Genomic DNA, 22,880 nt, shown 5'->3' on the forward strand with positions numbered 1-22,880 from the left:
AATTAGATAATACAATAATTAATACAAACAAATACAAAAATACCTCTTTAGAATATCTAAAATATTTAAGTAAAATATGAACATAAGAATTTTTCATGACATTTGCTGAATAATGTATTGCTATTGGAAGCGTCTTATCAACTGAAACAAATCTCTGGTTGGGTCCATACTGTAATTTGCTGGCTTGGGATAATAGTTGATGGATGCTTATGTCCAGGTTGTTTTTCTTCTTTATTTTCTTCCCATTACCAGATTATTCATTACCATGGTGTAGTGAAGTCCATGTTAGGCCTCGGTCAGTTATCTACTGTCATTACACAGGTGAATGGAGTACTTGCGAACAGGTACAATAAGCATTTAATAAGATGTTTATCTGAGTAGTATGAAGTTCGTGTGTTATACATATGTATCAGTAGTCACTTCTCGTGCATTATCAAGCATATCCAGCTAGCAGTGTAAAGCTAGAAAGCTTTAAGTTCTTCATCTAGAAGTTTATTATTTCAAGACATCTGAGGCATTAGTACTTTTATCTGTGCTGTGTGCAGTGTTGAGATGTACTTTAAAGAATAGAATCCTTTATTCATCATCATCATACGTGTTGCTTGTTCCATAGCTATTCCATAGTCTAGTCGGAGGAATGGATTGGAAGGTCATTTTTAAAATGTGCCATAGAAGTTAGAGACACTATCTGGAAATTGAATTTAGGGGGTTGCAGTTGCAGTTATTTTTGCATCAATGCATATCCTTTGGTTTTGCTGTATTTTATTAAAAGTAAGCTTACCTTACTTCTTTTCAAACAAAACAGAATTTCATATAAAAAATATTTGTTAATAAAACGTGGAAGTAACATATTGGAGGGAAAACAGATAAATGAGTTCAGCACAAGCTTTTATTTCTTTTGTTTTCTTCTAATAGGTCTGAGTGGATTTCTGAATTGAACACGTACAGAGTTGAAGCAGCCTGGAAACTGTCACGGTGGGATTTACTGGAAAATTATTTGGCTTCAGGTAAGTTTTATCAAAATAAGAACACTCCCTTACGTTCCTGAACAAGTGTATGTTTTAGTCTAATCTTCAATCAAGGGGCAGTGACTGTAATTTTTTATTTGTGAGTTTTAATGGGGGAGCTTTGTTCCTGACAGTCTTCTAGATTTTGTGAATGTATTTGACTGTGAGCTCTACAGTCCATAAGTAGAAATCTAACGTGAGTATGACACCAAATTTTTTAGGGAGCTGTTTTAGGTTGTGGGGTAGAATTACAGAATATTTCTAAAATTCATTTAATTAGTTCTGAGAAAAACTCATGCTGAGGAATTTCCAGTAGTATGTTAATACAAATTAGTATGTTCAGATTTAAATTGCAAAAGAAAGAGCTTTGAGAGGCCTTTTTTTTTTTTTTTTCTCCTTCTAAAGATGTGAAGTCCACAACTTGGAGTGTCAGATTGGGACATTTACTATTATCAGCCAAGAAGAAAAACGAAGTAGCTTTTTACGAAACACTCAAGATTGTTCGAGCAGAACAGATTGTGCCCCTTTCAGCAGCAAGCTTTGAAAGAGGATCCTATCAGCGAGGATATGAACACATTATCAGGTTTCTGATTTCCATATATCACTATTTTCAAAATGACATAATTAAGTGTACAGCAAGAATTTTCGGTTTCCACAGTAAATAATACTGATACATATTTACTGTCATTCTTTTGCATACTCAGCGAAATTGAAACCTTTGATTGATTGGGAATTTATTAAATAATTTTTTTTTCACTGGAAAAAGTATTCACAAAATCTGGTGGCTATAGTCTTTAAAAAAAAAAATGAGCAAGCAAGTTTATGTAAACATCAGGTAATAAAAAATCAATGATTGAATTGTATGCTTAAAGTAGTACATACAGGCCAGTAGCTCCAATAACTTAAATCCATTAACGTAAGATTATTGGTTTTTGATACGTACAGTGGCCTGAAAAAGCACTCTCTTCTGTCGGCAAAGAACGGTAAGAACTGAAAACCCACCCCTTTTAAATTTTTTTTCTTTTTTAATCAGTTTTGAAGTAAGTAGCCTTTTTTATTAAAATAATATTTATTATATTTTTATTAAAATAATAGATCCTCTACACTGTAAATGCATCTTTATGGCAAGACCTTGTTAATGTACGTATTTCTCACACTTGTTTGATTTAGCCATTGATCTTTGCTATTTAGAAACTTCCATACAGTCACTGTTTCTCTATCATACGTGCACATCATATTTAGACTGCTGATGAGAAGAACTTAGAAGTTTACAAGCTCTCAGCTTTACAGCTAATAACAGTATTTTTGATAAATGGAGCAACTTTATTGTAAATGAGGTGTTTAAGTATCAGTACATTGCGTCCAAAAGGGTATTCATAGAAAATATCAGACTTCTCAAATAATTTTTGCTAAAAATAATGGATAGAAATACTGTCTTTCTAACAATTGACTTCCTTTCCAGGTAACCTTCATCATCTTGCGTTCAGCAGCTTGGTAGAGGAATAGTGGAAAAAATAATTAGTCAGCCAACAACTCCTTGTTTTTGTGTGTTTGATTTTTGGTGCATTTTTGCTTTTAAAAGAAGTCTTCCTATTCAAAGTTATTTTTATATGGCCAGCTTTTAGAAGAAAATGGCAAAAAGCTTTGTGAAAGTTGCATGCGTGTGCGCACACATATGAAACAGCAAGCAATTTTCAACAGTTTTTTGTTTTTATTCTGCTATAATAGGTTGCACATGCTGTGTGAGTTGGAACATAGTATTGGACCAATGTTCCAGCAAGCAGATGGCGACCACAGCAGAGATTCCCTGAACTGGTGTGCTCGTATTGAAATGGCCCAGAACTCTTACAGAGCAAAAGAACCTATTTTAGCACTGAGAAGGGCTTTGCTTAGTCTCAGTAAAAGGTGAGAACATGGCTATTTCTTGTCTCTCCATGTTGTATTCTCAGTCACACTGTGCCTTCTCATGCATGTCAGAACAGAGAAGATAAAACTTCTGGAAATTTGTCTTACAGACAAAAGCAGACCTCTCCAATATTGTTTACATTCAAAATGTAAGGAAAAAGTGTTGTGCACAGGAAGGATAATGAAAAAACAGGGGATAGAGTATTTTATTTAAACAGAAAAAAGGCAAAATATGTTAAAAATAATTTTGGCCAATTGTTGTGTTGTACATCGTTTATTGAGAAATTCTATGGGTTTCAGCATGTTGTGATATTTTTAAACTGTGACTGAAATTGTTTTCTGCAAAACTTTCTGCAGCCAGGATTACAATGAGCTTGTTGGTCAGTGTTGGCTCCAGAGTGCTAGAGTTGCAAGAAAAGCTGGTCATCACCAGACTGCATATAATGCTCTCCTGAATGCTGGGGAATCTACACTCTCAGAACTTTATATAGAAAGAGCAAAGTGGCTGTGGTCCAAGGTAAACAAAATCAAAACTGAATTTACTTTCTTACATGCAAGAAAATAATCTTTAGTCTTCAAGGGGAAAAAAAAGGCACATAATCATTGTGTCACACAAAACACATCAGCTGGGATTGTCAATATGTTCTGATTGCAGTTGAGACACAGTAAGTTTTTGCATCCAACTGCTGGTCAGCCCTTTTCTATATCCACTGACTTTTCTGGCAATGGGTATGAAAGTAATGGATTACCTGCTTCTATTGAGGCAGTCTAGAGTAATTTAATTGTAGTAGTAGATCTTTCTTTAATTTGTTTCCTTTTAACTAGTTAGAACTAGGCAGCAATCGGTATAATTATTGAGCTAGATCTGATGTGACAATTATGCTGAGATAGGGGAATATAAGAAGCATCTGAAGACAATAACATCTCATGACCACAGGCAGAATGGTCTAGAACACTCAGGAACATAACTTTACCTTTGTAACAGCTGTAAGCTGTTTTACATTTATTTAAACTATATAAAACGTTTTCGTCTCTCCATTAGGCTGATGTTCACCAAGCACTTATTGTTCTCCAGAAGGGGGTTGAGTTGTGTTTCTCTGAGAACAAAGCACCATGTAATACCAAAAATCAGCTCATCCATGGTCGGGCAATGCTGCTAGTGGGCAGATTTATGGAAGAAACTGCTAACTTTGAAAGCAATGCAGTTATGAAAAAGTATAAGGTAATTCAATATGCTGGTGTTAACAAGACAGTAGTTTTTAATAACAGATCTCTTAAGAAAAACAGCATTATGCTCCTGATAATATCAACCAAGCATAGCATCACTGGTATTGAATGGTATATCAATGTGATTCTTCTTGTAAAGATTTAAGTATCTAAATTAATTTTAAAATAACACACAAATTCAGGGAAATCTACAATTCCCAAGTATAAGGATACCTAATATGACAGCTGAAGTCCAAAAAAAACAACCAGGGGTGTATGTATATCGGGGAAAAAAAATCCATACAAATTATCATCCCTAACTAAATGCAGGGTACTCTAAAAAGACAGTGTTAAAACTCTTCAGCGTTACTTCTCTCTGGTAATGAGTTACAACTCTGCTTCAAATATGTTTCAAACCTCTTAAGAACTAGGAAGGAGGCAATTGGTACATTTCTCTTCAAGCATACAGCAATAGTAGGTCTATATTGTTAGTCTTCTTTAAACATAGTATGTCTCCTGTTCAATTTTTGGCATTTGATACTATTGCTGCTTCCTGCTATCTTACTAATTAAAATACTACTGTAACGGTTATTTAGAGAGAAGTCTAACAGCTGTATCAAATCAACTGAATGTTGGAATAATGAAAACTGTTGCAATTTCATTGAACTATATAAAAGCACTAATGCTTAGCATTCTCTACTGTCTAAATACTGGATTTGGAAGCAAACCAGTGTTACAGATTGGATGTGTAATTTGCAAATTTATTTCTTTTCTAATATATGCCATACAATTTTGCTGCTTCACTTTTCTAAAAACTTAAGGAAACACAGTATTTAGATAACCAGGAACTTGATTATAATATTTTTAATGAAGCTGTAATCCTAGTTGAGGAATCCTATATCATCCTGTCTTAAATTCTCTTGCTGTCTCCAAGTCTAAAAGATACTTTAAGAGCAGACTTCTAGTTTACACAAGACTTGATCTTGGGGCAAAATTATAATTTTGGGGTCACAATTAATACTTTTCTGTACATACATTGCACAAACATGGCTAATACAAGATTCTTTGTTTCTTGAGATTTTTTTCTCTAATCTTACCGTCCTATGACAAAGTAATTATATATTTCTGTTACAGGATGTTACAAATTTCTTGCCAGAATGGGAAGATGGACATTTTTATCTTGCTAAATACTACGATAAATTAATGCCAATGGTAACTGATAACAAGATGGAAAAACAGGGAGATCTGATTAGATACATAGTTCATCATTTTGGAAGGTTAGAATCCATGGGAACTTTGTGTGGTTAATACAGGAAAATGACTGTTATGACAAATAAGTGTTTTATGGGAATACTTTCTTTCAACAATACAGACTGACTCAATTTTTTATGCAGTATAGTGGAACAAAATAATGCATACTTAATAACTAATTGGTTTTACTTCTTCCTTCTGTATAAGTAATTGTTGTCCTTAGTGTGTAAGACGGTAAGTTAATTATTCATCTGCAATTTTGATTAATATAAAACAGAACCCTAGCTATTAGTAAGCTTTTAGTTGTTGCAGATGCATTAAAACACTGAACATAAATTTCTAGTCCAGAATGGCACGTGAAACAATTAAGGATATAACTGTAAAGTAAGTTTCTAATGCTTCTAATATATATCACTAACGTGCTGTGATTTCAACATGTAATTATAGGTCTCTACAATATGGAAACCAATTCATCTATCAGTCAATGCCAAGAATGCTTTCTTTATGGCTGGACTTTGGAGCAAAAGCATATGAATGTGATAAAGGTAGAACACTTTTTCCCAGTGCATATTTTGTCTGTCATGCTTTTGCACAGATGATTGAAAGAGCAGTGAAGTATTTCTAGTTTTTTTTTTTAGACTTGCTGTCTGGATTATATGGAAACACGAAACAATTGTGGTTTTCTTTTTGAATTTATGGAATGTTAATGTACAGGGCAGTATTAAGTAGTTTAAAATGCTCAAAACTTTTGGTTATGTAGTGAGAAAGAATTGTTCCTCAGAATACTTAAGTCTTTAAACAGATTTAGAGAAAATCTTTGTACTGTCACCAGTCACCATTTCTAAGCTGCCTCCTTATGAGCAATGAGTAGTGTTTTTGTATTTGCTTGCTACAGGAAAAGGATTAGGTTTTGGGGCTTTTTTCCCCAATTTGCCTTGGTTCCAATTGTTGAAGGTATTTTACCCAAGTTAAAATGGGGAAGAAAAGATTTCTGTGAGTAATGTCCAGGTACGTGTAAGTACTACCACGGATGCATTTTGTTTGCAGATTTTTGACCCAATGAAAATTGCAAACATTTCCTGCAGGTCTGGAGTGAAGCAGACAGACAGGTGTGGCTCCTTGATCTTACCCTGGTTCTGTACACGTAGGTCAGCTGAATGTGGTTGCAGTCACATCAGATGCATTTTTCTCTGATGATATTCATGCTTGATCCTCAGGTGCAAGGGTGGAGATGGGAGCAGATGTTCTCATTCGTTTTAAAGGCTTTCTTCATTTTCTCTCCACTAAAGAATATGGGAATCTTTTTTTTTTTTTTTTTCCTGGGGAAATACATGGAGTGTTCTTCTTGTTTGGTGTCTTTGTTTTGTATTGTTGTTTTTTGTTGTTATTCAAGAGCATGCCATGACATCACTTTAGAGGAATAGTAGATGTCTATAATACCAACTGTAATTATTTGCTCACAGGACAAGTAAAATCTGTGGTGATATCCCAACCTGAAGTATCAGTTATTCTGTGTGGTATTTAATTGGGTGTATATCTTTTTACTGCAGTTTCAAAATGGAATATTTTTAACAGTAGTTACTGACGAGCAAGTACATGTTTGCTTTTGTTATGCCCAAGTATTGCTTCTGTTGTTTAAAATATTCTCTACACAGACTTGTTTAGAAATATTTCAAAGATAAATATAAAAAAAAAATAGGTTTTATGCCCTTATTTGAACATCTTGTATTCTTTTGAAGTGTGGTTTTCTTTTATTTTAAAGATGTGTGGAGAGCTTTTGCTGTATTGTCTTTTCCACATTCTTGTTGTTTGTGCTTGTTTATTTTATTTCCAGCCATCCCTCCTGTAATGCTGGTTAGTGAAATAGCATATGTATTTAAGTTACTGTACAATCTGTTAAAAAGAACTTTGCAGTAGGGTTTTTTTGCTTCTCCCTTTGTGCTTTTTTGGCTAATGAAAATTAATAACAAAGTATGTTTGTGTAGGCTTGATGTAAATGACTTCACATTTCAGGTGAAAAAGTGACTAATGTTGTTGTTGTCTTGTTTTTTCAGTGAGTCGTTCAGAGCGTGTTCAAATGAAAAATGATTTGGCAAAAATAAATAAGGTGATTACAGAGCACACAAATCACCTGGCACCTTATCAGTTTCTGACAGCTTTTTCTCAACTAATATCCCGAATCTGCCACTCTCATGATGAAGTCTTTGCTGTTCTGATGGTGATTGTTGCTAAGGTGTTTTTAGCCTACCCACAGCAAGCAATGTGGATGATGACTGCTGTCTCTAAGGTACCCTGATATGTATAGCTATGCCTTTATTAAGTTTGTAAAACTGTTCTCATGAGAGAGAAACGTGAATGTAACCTATTTTACTTTATAAGAACAAATTGAGTGTTTTAATTGCTGCAGTAAAGCACTATGGAACAGGATATCATGCTGTCACAGCAGAAGGTTTTATTGTAGCCAGAAGTTCGTGTAATTACAGAAAAAAATGGAATCAATAAGAATGCAACATACATCCTGAATTGTACAATATATTTGGGAAGGAAAGTTAAATGATTTAAAAAAAAAAAAAAAAAAAGGCTGATGAATTAGGTAGTTACAGACAACAGATTTGGTTGTTTTAAAATTGTAATAATACTTCTAGCTTTATAATCAAATATTCAATCCTCTACCTTGACTAAAATTAACTAAATATATAGCTTATTCCTAAAACTACCTGGTGATAGGATCATTTCAAAGCAATTTAGAAGGCATGGTGCGTTCTATTTTTCAGGCTGTTGAAATAATTTTCAGAATACATTCCTCTATTCTTGAATATTAGCCTTTATGCTGTGGATCTCCACAGAATGGTTTTAGAAAGGAACATGGACGCACACCCATGCGTGCACAAACACACACACAGAGCACATTTGAGCACTTGTAAGTTTAAGCATGAGATTTCAGTTGGAGAATTTTGTTCTACAGGTATTAAATATTACAGGCAGTGAGCGGAGTAAGTAATATTACTGTTATTAGTGGTATTTCTGTCCTTTTAGTAATCTTTAATCACTTGACTGTTTCATAAATTTTAACTTCGCTCTTTTTTCAGTCCTCATACCCTATGCGTGTCAATAGATGCAAGGAAATTCTAAACAAAGCAATCAACATGAAGGAGTCCTTGGGAAAATTTATTGGAGATGCGACACGCCTTACAGATAAACTGTTAGAACTATGCAACAAACCGGTACTTACAAAAATAAATTAATACATGTAAATAGGTTTATTTACAGATGTTTCATAAAAGTTTCTTCTGATAGCTTGCATTAACCAGTTCATCACAGTAGTGTAGTTTCTGTTAAATTGTAGTCACTTGTTTCCTAATAAAAATATTTTAAAAGTAGAAAATAGTTATAAATGAACATGTTTTAAGTACATAAGGATACATTTCATACTGTGCGGGTTTACGATTATTTTATCCTTTTATTGATATGTTTATCAATAATCAGTCAAAATGTAATCAATATGTATATAGTTAGTGTGATTCTGTCCAGTAACTTTTACAGAGCTTTACTATAAAAATAGATTGGTCATGAACATACAATCTTCACAACAGAGGTAAAATTAAATAAACTATTTAATTATCATGTATTTACATTCAGAGTGAAAAAGGTGTGCCATAAAGGTCATATATATTTTTGTTTAGACCACACCCATTTCATACGTAATTTAATAATTACATATCATGATAATAAAAAAATATTAGTTCATAAAGATCAATAATAGCAAAATAGCAATATTCTGACTGTGTCTGTTTTTAATTTTTCAACAACTTTTAAGGTTGACGGAAACAGCTCAACATTAAGCATGAATATTCATTTCAAAACACTTAAGAGATTGGTAGAAGAGCACACGTTTAGTCAAATTCTCATTCCTTTACAATCTGTTATGATACCAACTCTTCCTTCAATTCCTGGTTCACATGCTAACCATGATCCTTTTCCTGGATGCTGGGCCTACATTGCAGGCTTTGATGATACGGTAAGCCTCTAATTGGCACCTAATTTAAATTTCATGTTAAATAAATGTAGCTGCAGTTGATCATCTTTGTTCCCTAGAAATTGAGGAAAGAGTAGGCTAATGTTGTAATTACATTCGTGGAAAATGAGTTGCTTCTGTCATAATAACTGAAAAGGATATAGCCTCCTGGTACTTAGATCACGTTTTGGCCTGAGACTAATATCCTGTAGCACCGTGGAAGTGCTAATGTGACTGCTTAAATTGGTCAGTTAAAGGTAGATGTTTTATTTTGTGTAATCTGATACAGGTGTTAATAAACCATTATTTTTTTTTCCTTAGGTGGAAATTCTCGCTTCACTTCAAAAGCCAAAAAAGATCAGCTTAAAAGGTTCAGATGGGAAATCTTATATTATGATGTGTAAACCGAAAGACGATCTAAGAAAAGACTGTCGGCTCATGGAATTCAATTCGCTTATTAATAAGGTTAGACAATCAGATACATTGTGCTTACTGACCAAAATATAATGCTGAACTGTCTAATAATAAAGAAGGAAAAAAAGAGAGGGATGGGGGAAGGGAACTTAGCAGCTAATCTTAAGTTAAATATTACTGGAGGAAAATGTAAACTGTCACAAAATATTTTATTTCATCTGAAATCAATAGTAATTGATAATGCGTAACTCTTTACAGACTTTTGAAAACAATAAAAAAAAAAAAGTATAACATTTTACTGAAATCATTGCTTCTTCCAGCAGTAATATGCAGGAAATCTATTTACAGTAAATGACTTTCCTGCTGTTGTGTTTCACATTTCCTGTTCAGAATTTGCTAATATTCCTAAAATTCTCACCTTAAGTTACTATGGAAAACAGATGAGCATTTTACTTGTATTTAATCTGCTGCAGACAGTGAAGCTCAGAATTTTGATTTCTAGATCATCTGATTAGAAAACAAATATGACTAGAATCATTTGTTATTGATACATTTTCATCCTATGTTATCTGTTAATCTGATGTCTACTTTTTTTTTTGTCAATAGTGCTTAAGAAAAGATGCAGAGTCACGTAGGCGAGAACTCCATATTCGAACCTATGCAGTTATTCCATTAAATGATGAATGTGGCATAATTGAATGGGTGAACAATACCGCTGGCTTAAGAAATATTCTCATAAAACTTTATAAGGAGAAAGGTAATATATATGGGGGGGGGATATATGGGAGAAACAGAGAAAGAGAAGGATGTTAAAGCCTGGACATGGTCCTGGGTAACCTGCTTGAGGTGGTCCTGCTTGAGCATGAGGGTTGGACAGGATGACCTCCAGAGGTCCCTTCCAACCTAAACCATTCTGTGATTCTTAGGTGTTGTGTTTTGTTTATTTTTAAAGGATTTGTACCTTTATTAGTAAATTATACAAACGGCAAGGAAGCAGACTAAATTCTAGGAAGATTCAATCACGTAACTTTAATTATCTGCAGTATAGGATAATTCATGTGTGTGGTATACCTTCACTCTTAAATGAAAGAGAATTGTTGCTTGCAGTAAACAACTTGCTAATGAGAGACCTGATAACATAATCATCTTAATACATTCCCTTGCTGCTGGTACTGCTACTGAAATGATTCACATCATTCTATAAGAAAAAAAATGTGCAGCACTGAATAATAGAAAAGGCTGTGGACATTAGATTTGATCAATTGTTTTTCACTTCTGTTCTATTTGTGCGAGGGGTTGATGTACTTGGTCTGCTGTTTCAGTTAACATGATGTTTTTTTATTTACTTTCCTGCACCCTGACAACAGCATGTTCTATGGGTTATTTTCCATTTATTCATTTTATTCAGTGTTATGGAGATGTTTATCTTATCTTAAATATCATATTGTAATAGTACATACGAGGCTTTACATTTGGGGATTTATTTTGCCTAATTGAGGAAGTCTCTTACAGGGATCTATATGACTGGAAAGGAACTACGTCAGCATATGCTTCCAAAGTCAGCACCTTTGTCTGAAAAGCTGAAAATGTTCAAAGAAGTCCTCCTGCCCCGGCATCCTCCTGTCTTTCATGAATGGTTTCTTAGGACATTCCCTGATCCTACTTCGTGGTGAGTGACTGAGATTGGGCTAGCTCAAGATCATCTACTTTATCTATTTCTCTAAACATACCGTTGAATCAACGATTCTGTTGAATAAAGACAGATAAGGATGTGATTTAGACTTACATATCTGATTCTTACTCCCACAGGTACAATAGTAGGTCAGCCTATTGTCGTTCTGTTGCAGTCATGTCAATGGTAGGTTACATACTTGGTCTAGGAGACCGTCATGGTGAAAACATCCTCTTTGATTCCTTGACTGGTGAATGCGTGCATGTGGATTTCAACTGTCTTTTCAATAAGGTGAGAAATGCCCCCTTGCTGAATTTGGTTTTTATTTTACATGCATGTAAGTTATAAATTCCTAGTATCTTGTTTTGTTTTAACATATCTGTTGTGTTCTGTCTCTCACTTTTTCATATTTATACCTAACAAAAAGTATGGGAAATGTAAAGAATATGTGATTGTTTTGTGTACTGCACTAATGAAAGCCAGCTTCTTGATTATGCCAATATCAGATGAGCCTATGGATACACTGAAGTAGCCCAAATTTTAGTGTTCTTATTTTGTGACTCTCCTCTCTCCACTGCCACTTTTTAAGCAAAGCTGTAATTATTACATGGAGAGTTCTATTGCTGTGAAGTTTTTGTGTTTCTAACACTCAGCACAAAAAATTCCTATGGTTCTGTAAAAATAAGTAAGAAAATTGTGGCCTGAGTGGGTTATGGAGATTTGGTATTTCTGCCAAAATATGCTTTTAGTGTGGCACATCTGCCATTTTTAATACAGATAAGTGAGGTAGAGATAGTAATTGCTCCTGCTTCCTTTTCAGTAAGAGTAAGTTGTCCTGCATAGCCCTTAATTAAAAGGAAAAAAAACAAAAAACAAAAGGAAATAGTTTTAAGCAAACCTGTAAATTATAAAAGTTAGCATTTTGCATCAGACTACAGATCTGTATTATATATTTAGAACATATATCAGTGTATTAAGGCAGGAAAAAAAATTATTTGGACATGGTTATCCTTTATTCATGGTAATTTGCTTTTAACAGATAGGAAGGGGGGCTGCGATCTGACCAAACATGTCTTCTCACCTGGGAATCTGCCACAGGCAATGACAGGGGAAAAAAAACTTAGAACAACACAAATGTTACCTTTATTTTACTACTCTTTAAAATGCATATGGCATAACCTTTTTTTATCAATGTAAAGGGAGAAACTTTTGAAGTTCCTGAGATTGTTCCTTTTCGTCTCACTCATAACATGGTTAATGGAATGGGTCCAATGGGAACAGAAGGTCTCTTCCGAAGAGCTTGTGAAGTCACAATGAGGCTTATGCGTGATCAAAGGGAGCCTTTAATGAGGTACGGCAATTGCTTTTGCCATAAACTCTGAAAAAGCTCTCTGTAGTCTAAACATCTAAAACAGTAACTGCTAGTTGCAGCATATGGCTGTCATGCAGCTCAGTCTTACTATGACATGCAGTTCAATATAAACTAATAGAAATATTCAGCACTAACTTCAGACTCAGTGCTTTGTTACTACTACAACTAGATGATGCTTATATATTAAAAATTAGTACACGTTCCTAAAGTTGCATTTTTTCACTTATCATGTAGTTTTCTTGGTTCTTCCTGAGTTAAATGCATTTTTATCCTGGATTTTTCAGATCCCAGGAGATACTCAAAGTGATCAATGTTATAATATTTGGCTTAGGTACCAATCTTGTCTAATAATTTCAAACCACTTTTCTGCATTCATTATTTAGAGATCATGCAATGTTTTTCAATTGTACAGTGGGAATAAATTTTAGAATATGGTCACAGGTCTTTTCTGATATCTGATGGAACAGCAAAAATGGAGCTTACAAGACCCCAAGTGAATTGTCACAACTGCTTTGATCAGCTGTGAAGATCATATTATCTCTTTGACGAGGTTTACTGTTTCCATGTTTCAGCTGACAAAGGGTCAGTCCTTTCCAGTTCATTTCAGGAAGTCATTTAGGACTACATAAGTAGCGGTTGCAAGGGATAGTGGCTAACGAAATATTTCATCAAAAGTAAAGGGGCAGTTATCTTCATAGAAATGTTGGGAAAGGCAGTTAATTTGCAACTAATGAGTGGCTGTGAACCACAGTAACTTCAGCTGGTGCTCTGAACTCCAGAAAGAACTTAGGTCCACAGCAGAATTGCTTTGGTCTGATTAATTTCACAAGAAAACAAAACTGCATAGGAAAGCTTGAATCATTCAAATAATTGCATAAAATGACAAGTTGAAGGTTTTTGATGTAGGTCTTAATATATTACTGTATACCTGATAGCTTTCTCTTAAGGCAAAAACAATGAATAAATTGCTCACCCTCAGAGATTTTTAAGTCTTAAGGGGGGAGAAAAGATCTAAGACACACATCTTTAAATAAAAAGTTCAAACAGAAGAGTAGTTAAAGATCTACAAAGACTAGATAATGAAAGCATTTTTTTACTGTCTTAAGAATATCTTGCCTATCTAGTATTTTAGTTACAGAACTTGATGTAGGCTAATACAGATCATTTGATAAAATACATGATAACAAACTATTTTGTTTCAAAGTCACAACGTTAGTCGTTATGAAATTACTAATAGCAGTGACATGGAGAGAGATGAAAAGGAAAAAGATGCCTGCTTTTCATGTTAAAGCTTTTTTTTCCCCTCATTTCAGAATATGGAAGTCAAAAGGCAAAGAGCAATATTTTGGTTTTGCAGGTGTAAAAAATCTTGTTTTGAAAACTGTATGTGTTGGTCAAAATCAATTAGAGGAAATGCGTATCTTACCTTTTTTTTTTTTTTAATGCATTTATTTAGTGTCTTAAAGACTTTTCTCCATGATCCTCTTGTGGAGTGGAGTAAGCCTGTTAAAGGGAACACAAAAGCACAGGTGAACGAAACTGGAGAAGTTGTCAATGAAAAGGTTAGTTCAAAACAAGCATAGCTTAAGGTATTCAAATGTCACATGTCCATTATGGTTGCAAGTTGCATATTTTCTAATTGAAATCTTAATTTCCTTATTTTTCTGTTTCCTTGATTTGAAAATTACTCTGGTTGTTTCCTCTGGATTATCTCAATGGTAGTCTCTTTATATCCTTTTTAAGGATAAATATTATTTTTATTGATAGAAAATATCATTTATCTGCTAAAGAATCAAGCAAAATAGAATCTATAATTTTGTCATTAGTATTACCAAATCTTGGACGACAACAACAGAAAACAGAATAGGAAAGGCTCCTGCTTTTCCTTTCTGGAAAACTGTTGCACAGTTGTCCAGAGTAACAGTGATGGTAACACTTGGAAGGGACTCCAGATGTCCTTTCCAGGCATACTTGGTGCTTTTCATGAGTGGACATTTATTATTGAATAAATAAGTGCCTTGTTGTATATCAAGGAGTACTTGGAAAATATTAATATTTACTGTTTCTTTCGTAGTTGCTGCTAAATACTGTATTATTTATCCAAACTATAGCTTGCACAAGCTGTAGTATTTATTCTTTCCCTTCTGTAAAATCTCTGATTTGTCTGATTTTTTTGGTTTTAAAATGAATATTTTAAAAGACTGAATGTGTAATAGCAGATAAAACATATGAAGCACTGACAAACAGGGCAACTAAGACAAAAACAAAATACCATACTGAAGCTATATTCTGAGCTTCACTTGAGCACATAAAATCTCCTTGTCTTCAAATAATTACCAACAAAGCTGTTTCTACAGAGCCTTTCATTTAGTTACAGGACCACCCACATAGTTATGTATGTTAATTGTTTTTCTGGATAGATGGCAATATTATACTTGAGCTTTAAAAGAAAATTTGAGTATAATTGGTATGAACTAGCTACTCTAAGTGCGCCTCAAAACAGTTCATTTTGAGTTGTTCAACACAACCTGTTATGAGACTTCATTTTTAGTTGCTCATAATTTTGGCCTAAAGTCTAGGTGGATAAAATTAAGGACAGAATTTTAAAACATAAAAATAAAAAAGGCTTTTTTTTTTTAAAGGGAATTTGCATTTATTTGAAAGGAATTGTATGAAATAAAACATAGTAACACTTTCAAATACTTTTGCATAGCTTTTTCAATTTTCTCTGGCAAACTTTATTTGTAAAATTTGGGACAGTAGCTGTAACTTGACCAATAATCTATCAATTTTAGAGAATGATTTTAAAACAGTAATTATCCTTTAACTGGTGTAGACGTTTGAGTTTTGTATTAAATTAACACACAGATTTTAAACACATCCTAATAATGACGTTTTATTTTAAGATGTGGAAGTCCATGGAAAATAACAATATTCAGTTATTTTTCCTTTTTTGTGTTTCTAGGCCAAAACCCATGTCCTTGATATAGAACAACGGCTACAGGGTGTTATTAAGACGAGGAACAGAATAAAAGGATTACCCTTATCTATTGAAGGGCATGTTCATTACCTTATTCAAGAAGCAAGTGATGACAATCTCCTCTGCCAAATGTATATGGGCTGGGCTCCATATATGTGAAATTTGTTCATTTGGGAAAGACGCCATCACAATTTATGAAGTTATAATATTCTTCAGAAGGTATTACTCAGTGATAACTGGTTACTTTTGTTTTCTGAATGTAAGCAGTGGCACAGTCTTATGATCAATCTGAAATCTACATAAAATATACAACACGTTTGCAAGCATGTTGTGAATGTGCTTGCAGATGTCAGATGTTACAATTTATGTTTTTTGTACATATACAATGTAGTACATATGAGCAGTTAAATGGACTATACAAGTCTGCAAGTTCCTTAGGTTCTTATGTGCTCTGAATATATTTTCAGTGTTGAAGAGATGCACGCTAATTTTAAAATACTGTATATTTTTATAAAGATTTCCTCATTAGTTCATTTGTAGATTAGAAAATCTGACATTACATTTTATACTGATATGATATAAAGGTGTGCTTTCGCCTTTTTTTACTCCGAGTTCAGAAGTCTGTTTCTGTTCAGCAGTATAACTTGATTTTTGGTTTCCTTTTGACTTTCTTCCACGTGGCCTTAATGTCTGAAAAATGGCCCGATGTCTTTGGGAGGGAGGGGGGGATATTTAGGATCTCAAGACCTATCGTGAATAAACTCATGAAGTGTTACTGTATTCTGAGATTGTTTCTTGTTAGCCCTTGCCTACTGTGCTAACAAGCCCTCCTGAAGGAAATGGGAGTAAGAGGTGAGTTGGAAGATGCTGGTGCCATGGCTGTGACACTAGTGCAGCAGACACGATCTAGGAGCTGTGGTTGCAAAACACATTCAGGCTCCTGAGAGTTCTGGACAAGAGCTTTTTGCTCTGCATAATCCCCTTAGAAAAGTGCAGCTATAACCAGTGATTTTTTTTTTCAGATTCCATTTCAGAAAAAGCGTTTTAACATGGACAAGAGTATACTAGGTACATATGGTCAGAAGGCATATGCTACTCCTGTACACTATTGCTTGTCTCTCTATGCCTCCACATTGTAGGGATGGAAGGGGAGCAATAAGAAAGATGAGGCTCTGGTTTAGCGTTAGAAAGTTAGTGTGCTTCTTTGTGGTTTTGCTGTTGTGAGACAAACAGCGTTGTTCCTTTTGGTCACAGCGATGCTGCGTTCCTAGGCTCCAGCGGTCATTTTTATTTCAGCTGCACTCCAGGTAGTTCGGAAAATACAGTTGAATGATGTTTTTTCTGCTGGGTTAGTTTGTTTCTCTAGAGATCTAACAAGTCCCGTTCTGCACCTGTTCTGGCCTCAGGAAGCCAAACACAGTCCCCGCAGGAGCTGTGGCACCACGCTGGGCTGCCTGTCACGGCTCAGCCCGCCGCGCCTGGGTCTGTGGCGGGGGCAAGGGACAGGCACTGCCAGCACCCGGCTGCTCCTGAAGGGGGCCCGTCCCCGCCCGCCTCCCGCCCTCAGCCCTGACGTCACGCGAGGCCGCTCTGCCCGGCGCACTCTATGGTCGCCGCGGGGCGCTCTGCGCGGCACTCTATGGCGCGGGCGGGCGGGCTGTCAGCGCGGCGCGCCGGAAGGAAGCGGAGCGGGGCCGGGGCCGGGGCGCGTTGGGGCGCGGGGCGGGGGGGCCATGGGCGTCCCCAAGTTCTACCGCTGGGTCTCGGAGCGGTACCCGTGCCTCAGCCAGGTGCTGAAGGAGCACCAGGTGAGGCGGGGCACGCGGCGCGCCGGGGCCGGGCGGCGAGGCGGGCACGGCGCGCGCCTGGGTTGCCTCAGCGGCACCCAAGGGTGCTGGGCCGCCGGCAGGGCCCCAGCGCCGCCGTGTGCTCCGCTGGGGCTCGGCGGGCCGGGCCGAGCGGAGGGTGGCTGGAGGGCGTTAGGAGCCCCCCGGGCAGGTGGGGCCTGGGAGCGGCACGGCCTCGGAGCGACCCGTCGCTGGTGCCGGGCCGAGCGGTCCGGAGCCGGCCGTTTGTCCCGTCCTCCTCGCGCGGAGGGCTGACGGAGCCCTCACGGCCCGTGTGTGTCTGTCAGCCGTGTTGGATTTCGTTACGCTGCTTCACGATCCCCGGTGTTGTAGTAAGGCAGCCGTACGGCGTTAGCCTTACAGCTCTGTTGGTGAAAGCCAGGGCTGCTGACTGAAAATGCGTGTATATTTGGGAGCTGTGGCGGCTGAGGAGTCGGCAGGTGCCTGCCCAAACCAGGGGAACACCCCCAAGGGTGGCACCCCTCCTGCGTCCTGAAAGCCTGTCAGAGCTGTTAAGAAACGAAAGCGCAACTCAGCCTTGAGTATGCCAGTGCTGTCACTGTATAGCTAGGCTTTCTGGAGACTGGATGATGTAACTTGTTTGTGTGGGTTACTTGCTGTTTATAAAAGAGGGAAAAAAATGGCTAGGCTGTTTGTGACATGAAACTTGGATAGAAACATGTATCTGTGTTCTTTCTCATCTTTACCAGACCTCTGAAATGTATAACCTGACACATACTATCATCTAGGTTAAGATTTCAAACTGTTTCAAATGTGTTCGCTAATACATCTTGTGTAAAAGACAGTGAAGCCTGTCCTCTACTATTTCAGAAGCTGTGTATTTTGAGATGGTGGCTGGATGGTGGCTGTCCGCAGCCATTCTGGCAGATAACTGCTGTTTCAGGTCTTTCAGTGCTCTGAAAGTTTGCTTTCAACTAGCTCCTGCTCTGGCCACACAGAATCAGATGGTTAATTTTGCTAACATGTATCTGATGTCCAGTTTATTACCATTTGTAAGCAGGAGTGCTGACTGAACTATGATGTCAGCCGCATGTGTCTACATTGATAAGAATTTTTCCCAATGTAGGCCGCTTGTCTAAGCTACATCTTTTTTTTTTTTTTTTGGTTCCTGTTTGCTATTACAGAAAAACTACACAGAATAATAGAAGGCAATTTCTGTGTAAAACATGTATAATTATTTTTAAATTGTATTATGTCTGTGCTTCTTAAATCATCTGTTTTTCATACATACACGTGTGTGTGTGTGTGTATATATATATATATATATATGTTGCTTCCATACAAAAGCACAACATCCTGTTTTAGTTTTTCTCTCTTTATGATGCTGCCTGTGTAATGCCCCGCTTATTCCTGTTTAAAGGTGGTGCCTGTGTTGATGAGTTGAGTTTTGAGCAAGCTGAGAGCAGTGTGGCTACTGAGTTGAACTATACCAAGGATCACTGAGCACAACAAAAGAGTAGTTATTGCTGGTGGCTGGAGGTCCTTCCAGTCCTGCCCCTTTGTCCATCTCTTCTTCCTTCCCAAGTTCTGACGCAAACTCAAGTTTCTCTTACATGTGGATGATAAATACAAGTCCAATGATACGCTTTTCAAACTTAGGTAAAGTTATGTCAGCAGCAGTATAACAGATTACCACAGAAAGTTAGCAGTGACTGTTTCCGGTTGTAATGATAGGAGAATTTTTATGAGCAGTCATACTGGTGGATTAAAGAGTCAATTTGTTTATTGCAAACTGCTCTTGTGCTTGTTTGGTTCTTTTTGGCAACAAAAAGATAGATAACGGCCCCTTTGTGCCAGACGTTGTTTGTGCTCTAAATGTTGCTTGTGAAGTTGAGCTGCTCTAAAGAAGGCTATTAGATGAAGCCAGGACAGAACTCCCTAGAACCGAGACTTAGGCAAACAGGAAACCAGAAGTTTGGAATTCGTGACAAAGAAGTTGATGATATTGTTGATAACTACTGCTTTTGGTGATAATTACTGTTCTCCAGACTCACAGACAGCGATTATCGTAGCTAAGTAGGCAGCATGGAGTGGTCATGTTAGGAACTGGTTGACTAAGAGAGCCCTAAGGCTGATTTTGCTTTTGAAATAATATTGGAAACTGCATCCTCAGTTGTGTAGTTTTTATTGTTTTTGTAGTGCAGATATGCAAAATCGAATCAGTTGTTTTTTCTCCTCATGCAATGTAGAACATATCTTTCTCTAGAATTGTGTTCCCTTTGCTGGGCCAAAAATGTGCAGGATGGGATATGAATCTGTTCACTGGGAAAATCCTAATAATGGAATGAAAGTGCAGAGAAGCCTGTAACCAGTCAAGATACTCTTAGCACATTGGTGTACGTAGGTTCTGGGAAAGCCTTGCCACCTCAGTTCATTTCCAGAGTTTGTTATTCTCAGCCATGCGTTGCACAGTGACTGCGTTCCTTCAGCTATTCCCAACTGGGTACTAACTACGGCTTGCTTAGATTCCAGAATTTGACAACTTATACCTGGACATGAATGGCATTATACATCAGTGTTCACATCCAAATGATGATGATGTTCACTTCAGAATCTCAGAAGATAAGATTTTTGCTGATATTTTTCACTATTTGGAAGTACTGTTTCGCATTATTAAGCCAAGGAAGGTTTTCTTCATGGCAGTTGATGGTGTAGCTCCAAGAGCAAAAATGAATCAGCAGCGTGGGAGACGTTTTAGGTGAGAATATTTGTTCTTCCTCCGTCTTCAGGATAATAAACATTTACCTAAAAATATTTACTTAAACGCATGCTATGAAAAATAAAATATATTGTGAGTAGTTGTGCCTTTGACGGTGGCTTTAATTCTTAGTTAAGTGAAGGTAGCTGCTTGTAAAATGTTAATATGTATAATCAGCGTTCCAGAAAGAAAAACGTGTTAGTTACTCAGATTTTCCTCTGTGTATGCAAAGCTTGGGTGTGGGAGAATGGAGACTTTTTTTTTAATATGAAATTTTCAATGGAATAAATCTGCACTGGCGTTCATGAGGATGTCTGCAGTTGGTTGATAACTTGTGAGAGTCTTTGCTCTTTGTGAATGCTATTTCTAGAGAGGCCTTTTGGGTAACTATAACGGGTTGTTCTTTGCCAGTTGTAGAGGAGAAGTTTGGGAACTAAAAAACTCTGGTTCCTGCTGATACTTGTTATCAAGCTAGCTCAAATGTACAGCTGCAAGTAAATTTTACAGTGTTAACAAATTAATATTTAATGTTTTGGGATATGTGAAAGTTGTTTGGAGACTGACACGAGGAAAGAAATATAGGGATACTGAGTGAAATGGGACAAACACATGGGGAGGAAAGGGACAAGAGAGAATACTTTCAAGCCAGGGAGGGTATTTTGTTGTTTGTTTATTTGTTTTTAAGGAAAAAAGAAGATGGGAGGAGGAAGAGATTAAGAAATCTAGAGTTCTGAATTTAAAAAAAAAAGGGGGGGGGGAGCAGAATTGAGAGAACAAGTAAAGTCTTTAAATTGTATGGGAGAAGTATCTATTAAACCATTTCAAGACATTGTTTTCTCTTTTTCTGTTTTAGAAGCGTGTATAGAATCCTTGACCAAGAATACTGGGGTGATTTTATTTTTCTCCATTAGTGGTAATAAGTTGTTAGTTAACACCTCCCTCCCCCTTGTGGTACTCCAGACTTGCTGCTTTGCTCATTGCTGTTCTGGGATAGCATTTTCAGATGTTTAGATCCCAAGAATTACCTTTGTTTCAATGTTAATTTACTTTCCTTAGGATGAGTTATTCAGTTACCTTGTTGGTAATCTAAATATTAATTTTATCTGAGTAATGACAGATTATTATCATTACTGGGTAAAAAAGCTATTTGTAAGTCTTGTAGTTCTATCAGAAGCAAGTTCAAGCTCTGTTCAGGAGTTAAGTGTCTCTCCCTCTTTTTTTTTTTTTTTTTTTTTTTTTTTTTTTTTAACATTTTTTAAAAACTAATACATATTTTGTCAGAAAGATGTTATGGTAATTCCTTCTCTACCCCTTATTCCCACCCTTGTTTTGTTTCAGATCAGCAAAAGAGGCAGAGGACAAAATAAAAAAGGCATTAGAAAAGGGAGAAACTCTACCTACTGAAGCCAGATTTGACTCCAACTGTATTACACCAGGTAAGATAATTTGTAAATTATTTAAATTAATGTTTAAATTTAATATTAAATGTGTTTAAATTTTTTTAAACCTATATTTTGGTAATATTTTCCTATCTATAAGCCTTTTCTTTTGAAATTACAGGAAGTTTGAATAACTTTTAATATGGTTGATTTACTGTCTTGTTCTAGGGATTTTTTAAGTTGGTATGGAAAAAAAAATGAAACCTCTTTAAAAAAAACAGTTGTACCCTCTTTCTATTACAGAATCTGTATCTGTTATTATAAATACTTGATATATGTAAATGCAATTTTTAATGATTAATTAAAAGCTTTGTGTTTAACTCGGGTTTCTGTTTTCAGGAACTGAATTCATGGCCAGATTGCATGAACATCTTAAATATTTCGTCAATATGAAAATTTCTACAGACAAATCCTGGCAGGGAGTAACAGTCTACTTATCAGGCCATGAGGTCATTGCATTTTCTTATTTTTCTTCAAAATAACAATTTAATTGAAACAAATATATATATTTATTTATTTATGTATTTTCTCCATGCAGACTCCAGGGGAAGGAGAGCATAAAATTATGGAGTTCATCAGATCAGAAAAAGCAAAGCCCCATCATGATCCAAACACAAGACACTGTCTCTACGGCTTAGATGCTGATTTGGTATGTGAAATTAAAATAATAAACAACAGAACTTTTCAAAGTATGTATGTCTGTGGTTTGTAAGCACAGTGTTCCAAACTGTTATTCAGCAAGCACGTAACTTCGTATTCGTACAAAGTTTTGAATTTGTAATGAAACAGAACAGCAAAACTTATTTATATTGTTCAAATCTTGTGTAAAAGTTTTAAAAAATGAAATAAGACCTTTCTAATATCTCTTTGTAATAGATTATGCTGGGATTAACAAGTCATGAGGCACACTTTGCGCTCTTAAGAGAAGAAGTCAGATTTGGTGGTAAAAAATCTCAAAGGTGAACTGCTTTTAACTTTACTCTTAATGTATGTAACTTGAAATGAAATCTAAAAGGCACTGCGTAACTAAAACAGTCTTTGTTGATTGCATAG

At 36.1% G+C, this 22,880-nt stretch overlaps 2 protein-coding genes across 10 annotated transcripts in view; both read left to right on the plus strand.

Moving 5' to 3' along the window:
- ATR (ATR serine/threonine kinase) overlaps window positions 1-16,601 on the plus strand; it is a 40,342-nt gene extending 23,741 nt beyond the window's left edge. Inside the window, exons 30-47 of one of the 3 annotated variants that reach the window (XM_035544494.2) lie at window positions 253-344; window positions 916-1,007; window positions 1,413-1,590; window positions 2,736-2,912; window positions 3,270-3,429; window positions 3,955-4,134; window positions 5,253-5,395; window positions 5,817-5,914; window positions 7,424-7,656; window positions 8,459-8,593; window positions 9,187-9,387; window positions 9,706-9,849; window positions 10,405-10,555; window positions 11,311-11,467; window positions 11,608-11,761; window positions 12,670-12,821; window positions 14,299-14,404; window positions 15,808-16,342. In XM_035544494.2, the coding sequence (XP_035400387.1) occupies window positions 253-344; window positions 916-1,007; window positions 1,413-1,590; window positions 2,736-2,912; window positions 3,270-3,429; window positions 3,955-4,134; window positions 5,253-5,395; window positions 5,817-5,914; window positions 7,424-7,656; window positions 8,459-8,593; window positions 9,187-9,387; window positions 9,706-9,849; window positions 10,405-10,555; window positions 11,311-11,467; window positions 11,608-11,761; window positions 12,670-12,821; window positions 14,299-14,404; window positions 15,808-15,981 (2,727 nt within the window). In that variant the 3' untranslated portion in view covers window positions 15,982-16,342. Of the gene's footprint in view, window positions 1-252; window positions 345-915; window positions 1,008-1,412; window positions 1,591-2,735; window positions 2,913-3,269; window positions 3,430-3,954; window positions 4,135-5,252; window positions 5,396-5,816; window positions 5,915-7,423; window positions 7,657-8,458; window positions 8,594-9,186; window positions 9,388-9,705; window positions 9,850-10,404; window positions 10,556-11,310; window positions 11,468-11,607; window positions 11,762-12,669; window positions 12,822-14,298; window positions 14,405-15,807 lie in introns of all 3 variants that reach the window. The other 2 variants (XM_035544492.2, XM_035544493.2) reach the window with 2 other exon arrangements.
- Window positions 16,602-17,498: 897 nt separating this feature from the next.
- XRN1 (5'-3' exoribonuclease 1) overlaps window positions 17,499-22,880 on the plus strand; it is a 41,705-nt gene continuing 36,323 nt past the window's right edge. For 4 of the 7 annotated variants that reach the window (XR_007708627.1, XR_004778253.2, XM_050712450.1 and 1 more), the window contains exons 1-6: window positions 17,524-17,630; window positions 20,156-20,388; window positions 21,727-21,824; window positions 22,167-22,276; window positions 22,366-22,476; window positions 22,704-22,786. Coding sequence is in view for 5 of the 7 variants with exons in the window: in XM_050712450.1 (XP_050568407.1) it covers window positions 17,556-17,630; window positions 20,156-20,388; window positions 21,727-21,824; window positions 22,167-22,276; window positions 22,366-22,476; window positions 22,704-22,786 (710 nt within the window). In the remaining 2 variants the exon portion in view is untranslated. Of the gene's footprint in view, window positions 17,631-20,155; window positions 20,389-21,726; window positions 21,825-22,166; window positions 22,277-22,365; window positions 22,477-22,703; window positions 22,787-22,880 lie in introns of all 7 variants that reach the window. The other 3 variants (XM_050712449.1, XM_035544496.2, XM_050712452.1) reach the window with 1 other exon arrangement.

Source organism: Cygnus atratus, chromosome 9 (assembly GCF_013377495.2).
Source record: "Cygnus atratus isolate AKBS03 ecotype Queensland, Australia chromosome 9, CAtr_DNAZoo_HiC_assembly, whole genome shotgun sequence".
NCBI classification, from domain to species: Eukaryota; Metazoa; Chordata; class Aves; order Anseriformes; family Anatidae; genus Cygnus; species Cygnus atratus.